Source organism: Oryx dammah, unplaced genomic scaffold, assembly GCF_014754425.2.
Source record: "Oryx dammah isolate SB20612 unplaced genomic scaffold, SCBI_Odam_1.1 HiC_scaffold_1, whole genome shotgun sequence".
NCBI classification, from domain to species: Eukaryota; Metazoa; Chordata; class Mammalia; order Artiodactyla; family Bovidae; genus Oryx; species Oryx dammah.
In genome coordinates this window covers 76,565,067-76,583,832 of record NW_024070185.1, presented here as the reverse complement: position 1 = coordinate 76,583,832, position 18,766 = coordinate 76,565,067, and the positions used below count along the sequence as shown (strand labels likewise).

The 18,766-nt window shown below is 38.1% G+C and overlaps 1 protein-coding gene across 6 annotated transcripts in view; it reads right to left on the bottom strand.

Annotated features, from left to right (window-relative positions):
- Window positions 1-18,766, bottom strand: part of NTRK2 (neurotrophic receptor tyrosine kinase 2) — a 396,903-nt gene that overhangs the window by 280,781 nt on the left and 97,356 nt on the right. For all 6 annotated transcript variants that reach the window (XM_040244768.1, XM_040244728.1, XM_040244738.1 and 3 more), the window contains exon 11: window positions 12,894-12,993. In XM_040244768.1, the coding sequence (XP_040100702.1) occupies window positions 12,894-12,993 (100 nt within the window). The remainder of the gene's footprint in view (window positions 1-12,893; window positions 12,994-18,766) is intronic.

Sequence of the window (18,766 nt, the reverse complement as noted above, 5' to 3'; positions counted from 1 at the left end):
AATAATAGCGAAAAGGAAAAACAGAAGAATTTGCATAATGCTCAGTGACTTTGAGGAGCACAAAGTAAATATCTTACAAAATAAAATAATCTTTTAGACACAGTAATACTGTGACCATAAGTCTTTTCTGTAACCTCATGACCCTCCCTAGTGTAGGCAGCTGGACCAAACCTCCATCACCTCAAGGAAGGATTATCCAGGATCCAGATAAAACTAAAATTAAAAAGTAGAAATTATTGGTCAAGATCAGAATGCTCTTTTTTCATTTTTTAAAACAAAATCTAGTATAAGGAATGATTAAAGCAGAAAAACACCCTTTTACAAAACTCATGAGTTAAATAATTGTTGCAAGAAAGCATCAGCACTGTGATTTTGGAGAAGATATTTGCTAGATGTCAAATTATCACTCTACAAATTACCTACTAATTGCAAAGGGAAACTTATGTTTACAAAGAAAGGATCTGATGATTGTCATTTTTAAAAAGCAGTCCAACTTACAGAAATAGTGTGTTAACCTGACATTATGGGCTTCTAACTATGATACACTGAACACACAGCACCTCTGTGATGGTCTTCTTCCCAAAAACATTTCACAGGAGAAAGCAAATTAGGTGCAGGAAGGAGAAAGCATGTAACCCACCCCCTAGTCAAGCATGGCAGCTGGGGAACCAGAGAGAATCTAGTCAAGTTTGGAGATTCAACAAAAGAAGACCTCCTTTTTGGAGGGACCTGAAAAAGTGGCCAAGAAGTCAAGACAATCTCAAGCCTATCATGGCAGGAACTGGAGCTCACCCTGTGTCTAGACAAGTCTCCTAGAGTTTCCTGAGTCCCCAGATCTTCAACAACACCCTTGCAGAGGATTGTGAAGGCAGGGGACCCTGCTTAGGAACACAAACATAAAACTGAGACCTGTACCACCTGGTAGCCAAGGACACCAACCAACACAGCTGCCACCAACATGGAGAAATGACCACCCGTGACCACAGAACTCCCCCTCCTACACAGTGGCACCTCAGCATCCCTAAGCAATGAGGAAATGAAGGCAAAAAGGAGAGATCAGACTTGAGGGAAAACCACTAAATCTTCTGTGGTTGCCCATAATTATCTGAGATTACCCAGAATGGTAAGAGGTTAAGTTTCCACTGCCTAGTGCAAAAAGAGCAAAGAATAGATATTTAATTAAACTATGAGAAATAAAGTCACATACCTTACATTTTGTGCCCAAAATAAGTGCCTGCCCCATCCACCATCCTGTACTAGACATTTTAATATTCCTCCACCCTTGTCATAGCCTCACAGGAGACCAAGACATAATGTGAGGAATACATTATGCATATAAATATACATCTGAAATCACCTTGCAGTTGTCTACACTCACAGCTACATGGAATACAACACAGAAATTATTTATGGCCTATGGAATGCATGTGGCCTTCCAATATGAATAAATCAAGATTTATTTCAAATCAAATAAAAAAGCTATGCTATGAAGTCTGACTCAAAAGAGTTGGGAAGAAGATCAGCTGTTGGTCTGCTTCCTGAGAAGCCCACACCATTGCAGAAACAGAGAGCTAGGCAGAGCTGCCCCTCTTTTTTGAAGCTGGGATGTCAAAGGTACCCCTGCTAGGATATATGCTACATGCAAATTAATAGGAAACAGACTTACTGGGAATGTCAGTTAGATAAGAAATAGCTTATGTTTATAACTGAGAGGCAATATTTTCTTGAGATGACTATAAGCTGAAAGCATATTCAGGATTATTTAGTATTGACCATATAGACACAATATTTCCTATGTTAATAATAGATCACAGTTTCACAGTGGAGAAAAAAAGACTGCATCATTACACACCAAAATAATAAAGGACATCACCAGAAGTGCGTGGCAGACTCTTTTAGTGAGTGTGTGATAGTTCTGAATGGTTTTGCAACAGGATGGTAGATATTAAAGCTAGAGGAAACCCAGAGATGTTCTTTGATCCCACACTCTTAATTCTGGTCTTTACAATCTTCTTTTACAGGTACGGGAAAGGCTCATTTGGGTGGTTGACTCTGCTTAAGTCTTCCCAGAACTACTAAAGTTGGCGACCATGAGTGCAAACAGAAATATGATCTCATTCCTAGCATTCTCCACTCCCACCCTAAACTTGAGTCCCCTTCCTTCCTTCTACTGGCACTGGTTAGGGCAGAGATGATGCCTCTGCCTTCAACTCGGGATATTAATCTCTTACTGAAGACTTGGTGAGTGAGAATGGATCTCTCTTTCTCTCTCTCATTCTTTTTTTTATTTTTTTATTTTTTTTTATCTCTCTCATTCTTTCTTGTCCTCAGACCACTAAAGCTCATAGGTGATCACTGAAGAAGCCCATGCTATTCTACTTCTGCTGATGTCTTGATAAAAACAAAATCTTCCACAGCCATTTGCCTGCCCAAGCCTTGGCTTCTCTGGGAAAGCAACATTTCAGTCTGTGATTATATTAATATGAGTGACAATCAATTGCATAAGGAATAATTTATTTTCTCCAGAATCCCTCTTTTCATCTAGTTTTTTTTGGGGGGGAAGTTTTTAAATTTTTATTGTATATAAAAAAAAGAGCTAGCATTGCTTCTACATAAGGATGATCCATTCAAGAGTCATCAAAAACTAAAGCCTGTTTTTGTTAAAAGAAATTATTTGTAATCCCCCACACAAATGGGAAGCATATCATAACAGGAGCCTCCATGAGCTCATATTTCTAGACATAAGCTGATGGTTACTGAGGGAAGAGGGGCTCCCTTTCCCATCCCCCACTTGCCTGCTCTTTCTACTCCTTCCCTATAGTAAATACTCCTCCCAAAAGAAACTAGGAAAGACTACATACCAAATCAATCAATACATGAAATAGATTTCTCACAAACTCCAAAACAATTTCAATAAATGAATTGCTCAAAAGACGATAAAATTAGGAGTTTGCAATAATTTGTACACAGTATCTTAAAGGACAGAAAGGCTTAAAATAAGCATATGATTCAGCAACTTATATTCATAATGCATACCAAAACATGGACACATTAAAATTACAAATTTTTCTACAAATTCAACTAATAAACCTTAAATATACACTGTATGCATTTGAGACATTTTTCTGCAATCCTGATTCAGAATACATTCAGACAGGACTCTCCCCATATTTTTTTCCTGAGTTTGAATAAATGCATGTGTGCATGCTCAGTTGTGTCCCACTTTTTGCAACCCCATGAACTGTAGCCCACCAGGCTCCTCTGTCCATGGAATTTCCCAGGCAAGAATACTGGAGTGGGTTGCCATTTCCTCCTCCAGGGGATCTTCTCAACCCAGGGATCAAAACCATATCTCTCGCATTGCAGGCAGATTCTTTACCACTGAGCTATCAGGAAAGCCCAGTTATATATTACTAAAACATAAATCTCAATAATAACTATCTTACAGAATTCATTCAGTGAGCCAGGCATGAAACTAAGCACTGATTTAATTCTTGTAATCAAGAGATGAATATTATTCCTTCTACCAAAGAGGAATCTAAGATTTACAGAGTTTAAAAATTTGCCCCAAATTATGGTTAGCAGGTGGGAGACATGAAATCTGAACCCAACCTTATCTGATTCGTAAGCTTCCAATATTTCCGTATACTCCTGGGTTTGAAGACTTAAGAGTTAACAACTTACAAACTTGGAGGATGTGCAGTATTCAAACAGGCTGTCTTCTGAGTTACCACGTGACAGTTCCGCTGATTTAGAGCTAAATTTACTCCCCGAGTCATTCAGTATTCTTGCCCAAAATAAAGTAGGATAAAACCAGAGCATATGTTAGAACTTAAGCCAAGTTATTATCTGTCTTCTTCACAAATTCTGAAAAGCTGGTCCACCAAAATCAGATGCTAGGAATGAGGAGGAAGAAAATCAAAATAGGGAGGGAAGAATGCTAAATTAGGAAGCACAGAGATGTGGAAGGACAAAATGGCAGGAAGAAAAATGAGAGGTTAAAAAAAAGAGAAACAAAGGATGAAAACAAGAAGAAAAGTAGCAGATTTTCCAATTTTGGAAGCCTTTTCTCAGTGCATGGTGATCTGTGTAAGGTCAAAGTGAGTTCACCGCGGGATTTATGGAGGACCAAAGAGAGGATAGCAAGTGCTCCTGACGTTTAAGTACAAAATCGAATTTCTTAAAGGACTCTCTATCTTTTCGCAAGACTCATAGCATAAGTCCCTAAACAATACAGCTGCACCTTCTACATAACAGGCATACCTGAGTTCTCCCCTGAATTGCACTGGGCTTATGGGATGTCTATGTATGACAGGGAATTTTAAAAGTTTGCGGTCAGTGCACTTGAAAAGCTAATGGGAAAAACGTTGCTGCTTCTGCTTCCTGCCTTGCCTGATGGAGCCATTCCTGAAAGTTCTGGGCCCATTTTCAATATGCTGCAAAGAAAAAGCATGTTCTGCCCTCAGGTAGACAAAAGCCAAATGGTGACCCTATAAGAAGTAACAGACTTCAGATAGTAGATCTTCACCTCACGAACGTAAGGGTAAAGCTTTGTATAACATCTCCAACAGACAAGAATGGCACACTTGGGCTTTTTTGAAAAATTTTCACTTTGTCAAATTATTCAATAACTCTTGCAACTGAACATCTTTTATGAAATTTCCAAGGATTTGATTGTTATTGACAAATTTAGTTCTCTAGTAAGAGAATGCTAAACTCTACTGAAGCTGGGGAGGGGAGTTTAATAAAAAAAACAAAAAACCTATTTGTCAGATACTCTTGGGTGAGAATAAAATAGGAGAACCAACAGAGTTTATTACTTACTTTAAAAAAAGTCACTAAGCTCTTCAAAATTTCTTTTTATTAATGACTTTCTGATTCCAGAAAGTTAAAATAATATTGTTGGTCTCTCTCTAAAAATGTCCCACAAACATCTTTATTGAATCTATGTCTGAAAAAGACAGAGTACTTCACATCGACTTAAAAATAGAAAAAGAATTTCAAAGAGATTAAAGGTCAAGTTAAAAAACATACATACAACGTAAAACTAGAGAAAGAAATATCAAGAAGTATGTTTACAGTCTCAGGGAGGGGATGATTTCCTCAGCAAAATACAAAACTTATATGGAAAACATGGACAGATTTGCTTCTGCAAAAAAATGAAATGTTTGCCAAAAGCTACTATTTTAAAAGTCAAAAGAATAGAAGAAAATGTGAGCAATATATATAGCCAATAAAAGATTGATAGATACAATTTAGAAGGTAAATCAACAAATAAACATTTCTTTCTATTCTCCACTTGATAAAGATGCTTAGCCTTATTATTAATCAGAACAGTATTTCAAGTGAATTGGCAAAAATATAAAAGCTTGATAATATCTGATATGGGTGAAAGCATAAACAAAATGATATTTTCATCTACTATTGATGGGAGTAAAAATTAATAAGGCATTTCTGCAAGGTAATCTATTAACATTTAAAATAAACATATAAAATATACAAACCTCTTCTCTCAGCAATCCATTTCCAAATATCTATCTTTATAAGTAAGATGTTAATTACTTTTCTACTTTTCATTGGGTAAAAATGTAAATCTTTTTACATTTTCCAATTCATTTAAAATAATAATGATAATAACAAAGTTACAGTAAATATCTGTATTGTTGCTATTTAGTCACTATGAAAGTGAAGTAACTCAGTCGTGTCCGACTCTTTGCGACCCCGTGGACTGCAGCCCACCTGGCTCCTCTGCCCATGGGATTCTCCAGGCAAGAATACTGGAGTGGGTTACCATTTGAATGACAGTAACATTTCAAAATGCTCCACATACATGAATTCAGTTTGTCTTACAAAAACTCCCCGAGATGGGTACAATTATTGCCCTAGTATAGATGGAGATCCTGAGGATGAGACGATGAGAAGTTTGCTCAAAGTCACACATCTGAAATGAGAAGAGCCAGGATTCAGACCCAGGTAGCCTGATGCCAGAGTCCTCAGAAATACTAGGAACAAAATGCAGTAGGTGCCTAGAAACTGATTCAGAAAGACCTATAAGTTAAACTGGTACTTTAAAAAGATGTAAAACAGATTTGTGTTATAACTTCTTAATGCAACCATAAATGACTATATTAAAGTATCTACAGTTTACCACTTCACACCAGTCAGAATGTCTGCGATCCAAAAATCTGCAAGCAATAAATGCTGGAGAGGGTGTGGAGAGAAGGGAACCCTCTTACACTGTTGGTGGGAATGCAAACTAGTACAGCCACTATGGAGAACAGTGTGGAGATTCCTTAAAAAATTGCAAATAGAACTGCCTTATGACCCAGCAATCCCACTGCTGGGCATACACACGGAGGAAACCAGAATTGAAAGAGACACATGTACCCCAATGTTCATCACAGCACTGTTTATAATAGCCAGGACATGGAAACAACCTAGATGTCCATCAGCAGATGAATGGATAAGAAAGCAGTGGTACATATACACAATGGAGTATTACTCAGCTGTTAAAAAGAATACATTTGAATCAGTTCTGATGAGATGGATGAAACTGGAGCCGATTATACAGAGTGAAGTAAGCCAGAAAGAAAACACCAATACAGTATACTAACACATATATATGGAATTTAGAAAGATGGCGATGATGACCCTGTATGCAGGACAGCAAAAAAGACACAGATGTGTATAGCGGACCTTTGGACTCAGAGGGAGAGGGAGAGGGTGAGATGATTTGGGAGAATGGCATTGAAACATGTATAATATCATGTAAGAATCGAATCGCCAGTCTATGTCCGATGCAGGATATGGCATGCTTGGGGCTGGTATACGGGGATGACCCAGAGAGATGTTGTGGGGAGGGGGGTGGGAGGGGGGTTCATGTTTGGGAACGCATGTACACCCATGGTGGATTCATGTCAATGTATGGCAAAACCAATACAGAATTGTAAAGTAAAATAAAAAAATTAATTAATTAATTAAAAAAAATAAAGTATCTACATAATGAGTAAGCCATGTATTTTATTATTGACATAATATATGCACTGGGAATGGTTAAAGGAGGTTATCATTAAGAGTGGAAATGGCAGTGGGAGAAGAAGGTGAGTTCTATATGTCTGTGTATCTCTAATATGCTTGAAATTTTGAAAAACAATATATTCACATGTTACTGTTACCGTACTTTTAGCTCTATGTATCATAAATGTGCTTGAAATTTTGAAAAACAAGAATGCATTCACATGTTACTGTTACAGTACTTTTAGCTCTATGTATCACAAATGTGCTTGAAATTTTGAAAAACAAGAATGCATTCACATGTTACTGTTATAATACTTTAATGTGATTTGTCTTAAAAAAAAAATAGTGTTGGGGGGAAGGGTCATATGGAAAACAGTTTGTCCTTACAGATGTTTCTATATAACTGTGTTTCTGGCTTTCAGTCACATTTTTCCCTCTTTTAAAACTTGATCCAAATATCTGTTAAACTCAACCTCTTAAATTTTCCAGAATTGTTTTCAGCTTATATAAAAGGCTTTAACCTTTAACCTCTTTAGCTTTGGCCCCATTATGTTTATGAATATTTTTAAAGAACTAAAATTTTGGTTGCTCTTGAAAGACATTTAGGAGATCATTTATATAAGAGGAGAAACTTAAACTAGGGGCCTTGAATCTGGGGTTAAAACCTGGCTCTGTGTTCTCAGGCAGTATAGTTTTTCAGTCAACTATGAATCGGAACTATCAGAAAGCATCTGGGTGGTTTATGTGTAAGCAGAGGGGCCTGCAGAGGAGATCTGTAGGCCGTCAAACCTAAATAAGAGAAAAGGTTTCCTATTCTAGTTCCTCCTGTGGGATCTCTTCAGGTCACTCTGATACTTACTCCAGAAGGACAAAGGATGCCTCTGTATCGAGGGAATAATATCGTACGTGGACTTCCATCAGGAAACACAACTAACAGAAAGTTGATGGCCACCACTATTCTTCACCAGTGTGATGGCTGCCAACCCTGCTCTGCCCTTCTGGCTCCCTTATTTTTTTTCCAACCCTGTACCCATCAATGCCATCAGGCAGGGCTCCCAAAGTGGAGCACTCTTAGAAGACTTGGCAGCCCTCATGCCCCTAGATGCTTCCATTTCCCCTTTATGTGCACTTCTACATTTTCAATAAAGAAAGGGAGCCAGGAAGCAATGTGAGAACTAAATACAAGACTTGGTTACAATAAAAATGAGAGAATTCAAAAGCCGGGTTGCCTGTTCCTTTGGCAGTGGAGCTGCTCTGGAAAGGGCCTTGAGCCCTACTTCAGTGAAAATTAAAATGAATCATAGGCAGTCTTCAAAGAAAAAGGATCAAATTATGTATTTACCTATGGGGTTTTGATATAAACACAGATTTAGATAGATGTGTTATACAGTTCATGCATCCATATTAAGCACACATATGACTAATCCCTATACAGAGGGCCAAACACTAACAGAGGAGCTTTATTCAAGACTCTGGAGTTATGGTAACTAGATATTCAACCAAAAACCAAAAGAATGGTGTCAAGACGCAGAAAGAAGCATAGAGAAATGGACTAGGGTAAATTCTACCCCTTGACGTTTTTACTGAAACAGGGCTGATAGTCTATTAGACGTGCCAACAAGAGGTTTAAAGCATATCAAGTGATAAGGAAACATAATTTCTAGGCTAACACCAAGATGGGAGCCACCATCTGGTGCTTCTGCCGGCCTCAAAGTTGGACAAAGTATATTCTGAGGCCATACGTTCAAGAGGCAGACAGGCAGAAATTGAAGATGCTCATGTGCAAAATGGAAAGCCAAAGTGAACCCTCCAAACTTCAACAACAATAATACTTTAAAACTGTATGTGAAAACCTATATATCCTAAGACAAAACCTGGGCAAAATGACTTCTTGTCTATAATCATTACTTAACTGGAATAATTTTTTTAAGTATAGAAGCTTAGAAAAACTCCAAGATTTTTCTTTAACCATTCACGTACAAGTGAAAGTCACTCAGTTGTGTCTGACTGTTTGCAACCCCATGAACTATACAGTCCATGGAATTCTCCAGGACAGAATACTAGAATGGGTAGCCTTTCCCTTCTCCAGGGGATCTTCCCAGCCCAGGGATCAAACCTAGGTCTCCAACGTTGCAGGTAGATTCTTTGCCAGCCGACTCACCAGGGAAGCCCATTTACATACCGGTTGGCCTCCAAATATTTACTGTTTTCCAATTACCAGACTAATGTGGATGGAGTCTAAAATTCTCTGTGGTCTTTCATTCTACCAGTTAAAACTGTCAACTTTGGCCTCAACACTGGGTAAGTAATGATGAACAAGATCATTATGAACTCTGGAGCTCACAGTCTGGCCTCTATCTTCTAGACTACACCATCAGGATTCAGTTACCATGAACTGACAGAACAGATTAAAAAAAAAAAAAAACAACCCTATGAAGCTTACAGTTGCAGTCAGATAGACCTGCCTGAAAAGAACGCAGCACTGCTGTATTCTGAGATCTAGGTTGAACTCCCCTCTTTGGAATTTAAGGATCACCTTTCCATGGAAAGCAATGCCACTGACGCTGTTTGAGTTCTAGGGTTGACCTACAAAACTTGAGTTGCCTTGCATGCAGCTACAGTGTGATTTTATGGGATTTCTGGTTTGAGTTACCCTGGACCCATCAAATCAGTAGTATTACACTGTAATTTACAGTCTCAACACTGCTACCATGGACTGAAGCGTGCAATGCTGGGATGGGTGAAAAGCTAGAAATACCTACGGATGGGCTGGCTGCCACCCTTCAGTCTCAACCTGTCTTCAGGACAAGAGAATATGAATAGGGGTAGAATGTCCCTGAAGGTGCTTAGGAGGGCAAGAGTTTCATTTGGAACAGCTCATTTGCACATCAGCTATTGGCCTCTCATAAAGAACCAAGGCATTGGTTCTGGCCAAGCCTACATACATTTCTTACTGCTGTCACTCAGAAACCACTAGTGATGTGTTTTCTGTTCATTTCAGAGTATAACAGTGTTTTTACATATTCTCCCCTTTTTCAGATGCATGTTTTTCAACAGTAATTCAAGTTCTAATAGCATTTGAAGTACATTAACTTCTTTTTATTGAAGTATAATTGATTGACAACTATACTTTCAGGTTTACTACAAATAAACACACATACACACAGACATACACACACACACACAAATATATATAATATATACACCAAGTATGTGTGCAGGCATGTTCAGTTACTTCAGTCTAGTCCAACAGTTTGCAACTCTATGGACTGTAGCCCGCCAGGCTCCTCTGTTCATGAGTTGTTGTTCTTTTTTTTTTAGGCAAGAATACTGGAGCGGATTGCCATGCCCTTCTCCACAGATCTTCCCCACCCAGAGATCAAACCTGCATCTCTGATGTCTCCTGCATCCCACTGAGCCTCCTTGAAAGTCCATATACAGGTGGATATATATTATATATATATATATATATATATATTCTTTTTCAGCTTCTTTTTCATAGTAGCTTATGATAAGAAATGGAATACAGTTCCCTGTGCTATACTCAATGTCCTTTTAACTTACATTAATTGCTAAACACCACGTTTTATGTAGTTTCATTACATGAACCTCACCTTCTTTTCTAGATCCCCAAGTTACAGCTCAGCATCTGACCATAAAACAAGAACCTCAACTCAGGCCCATTTGTTCAAACTATGGCACAGATAGATATGTAGCTAAAAGTAGAGAAGGAAGCTGTTCTAAACAAGAACCCGAGTCTCCGAGACAAATTTTTAAAAACAATTTTTATTTATGTCTAAGAATAAGGGAGTAAAACATAAGCTCTAGTAGTTACTGCTTGAAGAAAGCCATCTATTGGCTCTGTGACAGAGTTAAGTAAAACCTTTTCTTACCAATCATTAAAAGTACATTTAGGTTATACCCCAAAATTGTAGGTGCTTTGCAGTGGTCATCCCAAATTATACAAATAAGATACATTTTTAGTCTTAGTGCTGGAGTCACTATATGAAACACAAACTTCTGTGAAACAAAATATCTGCCTTTTATTCTCCTCCATCACTACACTACAGAGCATGTTCACATTTACAGACCATTATTCTGTTATTGTCTTAACACAAAGTAGAAATGAAGAATGACTCCCAAATATTGCTCCTACAGTTTCCAAAGCCTTTCTGAGCTCCCAGGAAGACCTAAGACATATCCTTCCTCTGAAGATCCCATAAGATGAAAGCTTCCAACAGTACCCTCAAGGCAGAAAAGTGATAGAGGTAGAATCTCTGTCCAATAAAACTTCTCCTTGCGGATATTCACCACAAGTGCTTCTAAGGAAAAGAAGCATCTGATCAAGACGAGGAGAACCAAATCCCACGGCAGGTGGCTGACTCACAGAGAGGAAAACCCTAGCCCAGACCAGGGCACCAGCTGAATCCAGGGACACAGAAAGGTCCTCAAAGCCGTGGGTGGGTCTGGTTTGCAATGCTTATCCCACATTGTCACTCTTGGAAAGAGACCTGGGAGCCCATGTGTATCCCATAGAAAGGTGACTCTCTGAGAATGTTTGGGAAAAACAGCATCAGCATTCCTTGGAAACTGTTAGAAATGCCAATTTTCAGGCCCACAGCAGATCTATTAAATCAGAAACTCTCAGAGTAACCCAGAAAGTCTGTGTTTTCATAAGCCCTCCAGGAGTTTCTGAGGCAAAGTCAAGTTTGCAAACCACCACCATAGGACTAATGAAAACTCATTGTAGAACAGCCCCCTCCACCATCACCACCACTCAAGCCTTATTCATAACTGCAGAATAAGAGATCTTTCTTCCTTCAGAAGAAATGTCAAGGATCAAGAGGCCAAAGAGGGAGTCAGGAGGAGGTTTAGCCATTATATTTAAGGACTTTACCGCTGTTCCTCCTCATTCATTTCAGGTTTCAGCATCTTGTTCATGGGCACACACAAAGAGAAAGGAGAAAGCATCAAAATGGATCTGATCCACCCTGGTGCCTGCTATACACTGGACAACCTGCTGCTACTTAAACATCACTTCCAAGTAAGCAGGCAACAATAACAGTAAACGTGACGAGCGATATAGATCAAGAAAACCCACCCAGCTGTCTCCCCAACACAATTAAGACACCACTAACTGTGGTGTCACAGCTTTCCCCAGCTAGTGGCATTTATAAGAGACCATGCAGATTTCACCAATAACATGAGTCAACACATAGGTTTAAATATTGGAGCAAATGCTTTTTAATCACTAAAACTCTTGCTTACTTATAGCCCCCGAAATGAATTTTCAATTTTCTAAAAGAGACCAATGGTCTATTGTGGGCAACACAAACCCTAATTTTTAATCGAGCACTGGGAACTTTTCCACTAAAATAAGAAGTGACTCATTCACAATGCTTCAGTGTACCTCCAATAGCTGTTCTTATTTTGCCTCCCAACACTTTAAATTTCAAAAGATGAGAATCTGAAAATGTAGCAGCAACACAAAGAGCATGCCACAGAAATTCTAGAAGTCAAATGTACAATAGAAAGGACCTTTTTTTACACAAAATATGTGTGTCTGTCACTTGTCTGGCACTAGCCTGCCTTTCTGAAGTAAAAGCAAAACTCAGACATAATTAGTCACTTGAAAACTCAAGAAACCAGTTCTATGTTTTCTGGGACAATTGTCCTCATTGAAAGTGGGTAGTGCTGAGTAATCAACATGATTTTGCTCTGTCTTGATCTGTAGTATCATAGCTTTGTTGCTGTTTTCTCAGCCTTCAATCCTAGTCATTGTAAATCTAGCTGCTTCCTTCTTTAGTGGTAATTAGCATTAGTCATAAGCCAAAATGATTCCACATAAGTAGTAAAATAAACACAACCCTTCTTACCTTTCATGCCAAACTTGGAGTGTCTTGCCAACTTCAGCAGAAATAGCATTACCAGCAGACAAAATCCCACTACAGATGCAATTACCACCACAGCATAAACCTAGAGAAAAGAAAAGAGGGCAGTCATGACCTTGTTCATTAGTTCCTTGTACCTCAAAGCTGCTGCTGCTGCTGAAGACAGTTAATATTTATTGAATAATTACTACTTGATTTTCTAAGAACTTTATGGATATCAATTCACTTATTCTTCAACAAACCTAGGAAGAAGTATATAGGTCCTATTATTATCCCTAGTCTACAAGTGAGAAACTATAAGTTAAAGCTAATAAAAATATTCATCCAATTGATATTATATAGATAAACTTATACTAACACATCATATATTATATAATATAAAATATATATTTTATCTATCTATTACCTATCTGCATACCTATCTAGAAAGAGAAGAGAGAGAATATAAAACATGAATGACAAAATCCTAATAATTCTTGAAGCTGCTGAAAGATACAAGGGAGTTCATTTCTTTATTCTCTCTACCACTGTACATGTTTGAGAGTTGTCCATAATAGATTGTTTTTTTTAAGTTGGCTATTGTTGCTCTTAGGAAGTCAGAATGCCTGGAGCAGTGAGCAGGTCTAGAAGGGAGCAGGAAAGAAGTGGAGAGTGAGCTCAGCCTGTGAAGGCTCATGGGGTTGTAGACTTGACATGTGACCTTTTCTGTATGTATGAGAAAGATCAATACAGGGTTGATCTTTTTTAATTTAAAAGTGCAATTGCAAGTTGCGAATCACACAAGACAGTAAATGCATATCTTCGTGAATCTTGTCACAGCTCTGAGCTGGAAATCACAAAGGCACAAGCGCATAATGCTAAGTACACGCTAATAATTTAGAAAAAAAGATGGACATAGGGCTGTCTTCCATTTTTGTTATTCACCTCAAAGTCCCCCTTCCAAAATATGTCCGTTTTTATAAACCAGGAGTTGGCAAACTTTTCCTGTAAAGCCTCACATTGTAAATCTCTGTTGCAACTAGTCAATTCCACTGCTGTACTGTGAAAACAGACATAGACAATATGCAAGCCAATGGGCTTGTCTGTGTTCCAATAAAACTTTATTGACAACAACAGATGGATAACTGTATCTGGATATAGTTTAGCTAGAACTTAATTAGCACCCTGTGGAAAGAAGTGCTTGATGGTTAAGGTGATTTTGAAGTGAAATGAAGTGAAAGTTGCTCAGTCGTGTTCAACTGTTTGCAATCCAGTGGACCATATGGTCCATGGAACTCTCCAAGCAACTATACTGGAGTGGATAGCTATTCCCTTCTCCAGACGATCTTCCCAACCCAGGGATCAAACCCACATCTCCTGTATTGCAGCAGATTCTTTACCAGCTGAGCCACCAGGGAAGCCCAAACATGCTGCTAAACACACTGAAGTGCCCAGGACAGTCCTCCAAAAGAAAAATTATCCATTGATAATAATACTAATAGCACTAAGGGCAGTGTACTCTTGCTTGGTGGCAAAATAAATGCTAAATTTTCAAAAAGTGGCTGATGTGTCTGCCTCATCTTGGAATGAGGATGAGGCTGACAGAACTCCCAGTCAATACCTGTAATGAAACAAAAAATAAGCTTTTATTGTTTTAAGCCACTGAAATTTTGGGAATTTTGTTACCACAGCATAGCTTATCCTGATTAATATGCCCATATAATATACTATATATGGTATTCATATACCATAGTGAGAGGCAATGTCAAGTGGAGATTAAGAGGATAGATTCTCTGAGTTCAGAATTTAGATCTACCACATATTAGTTGCATGGTTTACAAATCACTTAACCTCTCAGCACCTCATAATCCTCATATATTAACTAGGGGATACAATAACTCTACCTTGCAGGTTGTTGTAAATCGTCAGTTAATATAGGTATTGGGCTTGACACAGTGCCTAGTTTAATAAGTAATTAATTATGTTTGCCATAATGATGATAATGATGATGGTAATAAAACTGAGATTTAGAAAAACATAAGAAAGCAGCCCCAGGTCGTACCTCTCAAGCTTGGGACTGAAATAAAAGCCTGCTGCTGCTGCTAAGTTGCTTCAGTTGTGTCCAACTCTGTGCGACCCCATAGACGGCAGCCCACCAGGCTCCCCCATCCTTGGGATTCTCCAGGCAAGAACACTGGAGTGGGTCGAAATATAAGCCTAGCAAATATAAAAGCTGTGATTTGTGTGTGATTTATCCACTACATTGCATTTTCAAAGTGTGGTGACTGAGAGTGAAAGCAGAATAATAAAAACCCATGGCTATAGCTTCCTAGGTGGTGCTAGTGGTAAAGAATCAGGCTGCCAATGCAGAAGACAGAAGAGATGCATGTTCAGTCCCTGAGTCAGGAAGATCCCCTGGAGAAGGAAATGGCAACTCATTCCAGTATTTCTGCCTGAAAAATTCCACGAACAGAGGAGCCTGGTGGACTACAGTCCAAGGGGTCACAAAGAGTAGGACATGACTGAGCACACACACACTGAAATCCCCCTAGCAGAACCTTCAGATGGGGTTAGATGGAGACAGCATTAGATAAGCTGCAAAACTCAGAAAAGAGCACATGCCAAACACTTGTCTAGGGTGGAGCAAAGGTGTGATATTTCTCTTTCTCTGCTGCTTCAATTGTGAGTGGCTCTCTCAGGCAACACTTTAACAGATGTTTGAGCACACACTTAATTCTGTCTCTGTGACCTATATACAAATAGAATTGTAGTGATTCCTAAAAGGCAAGTTAGGAATCAACTTGTTCTAACCAAGATCATTTCCCTCAAACTCATCAGATGGTTTTGTGTATTCCTTTTTCAATCTTTATTTCTAACTAACATTTTCATGGGAAAGAGATCATCAGCTATAAGTTTCTCTACCCTATTATTAAATTCCAAAATTATACAGATAAACAAGTTCAAGCATTATCTTATAGGAAGGAATCTGAGATGAAGAGGGATTTGGAGGACCTGCCCTGAGTCCCAGGATCTCTCTGCAGAGCCACAGTACAGTCTTCCCCACTTCAGAAAGTACCTGATTGGCATTCAGGAAACCTTTGTCCTTATGTTCCCAGGATACCTCACCTTTACCAGCTGTGACAGCTTACAGATGCTTCACTTTACTAAGACTCTATTTCCTCATTTGTACATGGAGATAATATACCTACCCTGCATTCTTTATTTCATTATGGAATGTTTAAGTTAACTTAGAAAATGGAAAGGTGATTGACTCCAGAAAAGCAGTTAATGATCTGCTAGCAAATATTTAAACCTATTGAAGCAGTTCTAAATGTAAAGAATGTTTTAATAAACAAAAACTCCTATGACAATGAGAAGAATCATTTCCTCAAATTATTTGATAAATGCAGAGTTTCATGTACTGTGTGTATGTGTTTTGAGGTGGGAGTGTCTTCACATGGGAGAAAAGGAGTAAGTTTATTTGCTAGTTGGTTGGTTGGTTTTATCTAAGGCTACCTCTCAGCATACAATAAGGAGCTGCTGTGCTCTGAAAATTCAGCAGCATTCATGAGGAGCATTTGTTGCTTGCAAGTGTCTTCCAAAAGCTTTGAAAATACCACTGAATTTTGTATCAGCTCCCTGACTCTGAAACTTTCTTCTAATCTAATGATCTTTCGGTGATCAGGGGCTATTGATGTATTAAATGTTTGATCCACACATAATTTTGAAATTTTCTTTAAATTCTACAAAGCATTGACATGCACTCTCATGTAAATTCCTAGGGGCTACAGATGGAGTCAAAATATACAGACTTTCAACAAAGATTATTTTCACTGATCTTGCTCTCCAACACCCTACTATAGACAGTTCAAACATTGAGATATACCAATTAAGGGCTTAAATTTAGCATTTGGATTCAAGTTAGCATACAATTTTTAGTAATTGAGATACATATACATCAGTGGGTTTAATGCATGCTCCTTGGATTCCTTACATACGCAAACAACATTCTCAAACCAAGAAAGATTAAGTGTTTTGGTATGAGAGTAAAAACTTAAATGACTGCACAAGGAAGGAATTAGAAAACATTATATAGCTGATTTAACACAGCAGTTTTTCTTGCTGTTTCAATGAATATAGTCATCTGTGGAAACATGTGTGTGTCTCCAAATAATGGATGTGTATTTATAAGTTACAGTTAAGTTGCATCTCTTTTTGAGTCCCCTGGTCCCACTGCCACTGCCTTGGTTTAAATATTCATCATATCTCTTTATTATTGAACCAAATACCAAATCATCACCCCACTTCCAATCCTTCTCTTCTTAAACCCATTCTATAGTGTTCATCATCAATCTAATCACCTCTAGGTTTCAGGTACTATTCCCAGGACTAGGAATACAGCTGGGAAAAACACTGACCAGGTCGCCTGTACTAAGAATCTTACTAAAGAATCAGGGAAAGGAAAAAGATATTAAACATGCAAACAAATAAATACTCAAGATAATTATCACAATAATAACTGCTCAGAAGAAAATGAAATAGGGCATTGGATGCTGCTAGCCATTCTAGCTAAAGCTGTGTGGTGACCATTGGGAAGTGCATGCCCCCTAGAGAAAAAAGCAAATGTGAAAACTATGAGACAAAAGTAATCCTGGAGCATGCAAGAGAGCATTTTAAAAAGATAACTGGTAAACAGTGAGGAGAGTGTGCAGATGAAGTCAGAGAGACAGACAAGGGCAAGATATGTAGGGCCCTATTGACCATCATGAGGAGTTGGGTTTCTAAAACAAAAGTTTCATTACAATGCATTGAGAAGACTATGAGAATGACAATAAAAGAGTGATCCTATTTGTGCTTTAAAAAGGTCACTCAAGGGAGAGAGTTCAAGACGGTGGTGTAAGAAGATCCTAAACTCATCTACCATAGACACAACAAGTCTACAACTAAATATGAAACAATTCCCTCAGAAAAGGATCTGAAAACTAGATGAACAGAGCCTCCACTTGCTCCATCACAAGTATAATCATGGGGATGGGGTATAAAAAAGATTAAGTTTTGGCATGTATTCAAACTTAAGTTACTACCAACTTAAAACAGAATATTACTTACATACAGTGTTATATATGAATGTCCCAGTAATCACAAGGAAAAAACTTATAGTAAAAAGAGGAAAAAAATAAGAGAATCTAAACATAACACTAAAGAAAACCACCAAACACAAAATAAGAGAGAAAGAGAATAAGAAAGGAACAGAAAAGAACTACAAAAATAGCCATAAAACAACTAACAAAATGATGACATTATATACTGGTCAATAATTTCTTTAAATGTAAATGAGCTAAATTCACCAATCAAAAGACATGGAGTGACTAAATGGATAAAAAAGCATGATCTGTCTGTATGTTGCCTACAAGATACTCACTTCAGAAGGAAGAACACACACAGGCTGAAAATGAAGAGATAGAAAAAGGTATTCCATGAAAATGGAATAAAAAGAAAGCTGGAATAGCTATATTCATAACAGACAAAACAACCCTTAAAACAAACACTGTAACAAAAGACAAAGTGCATTAAATAATGATAAAGGGGTCAATCCAGCAAGAAGATATAACATTTACAAAGGTATATGCACCCAATACAGGAGCACCAAGATACACAGAGCAAATGTTCAACATTTAGAAAACAAAGATCATAGCATCTGGTGCCATCATAGATGGAGAAACAGTGGAAACAGTGGCAGACTTTATTTTGGGGGGCTCCAAAATCACTGCAGATGGTGACTGCAGCCATGAAATTAAAAGATGCTTACTCTTTGGAAGAAAATCTATGACCAACCTAGACAGCATATTAAAAAGCAGAGACATTACTTTACCAACAAA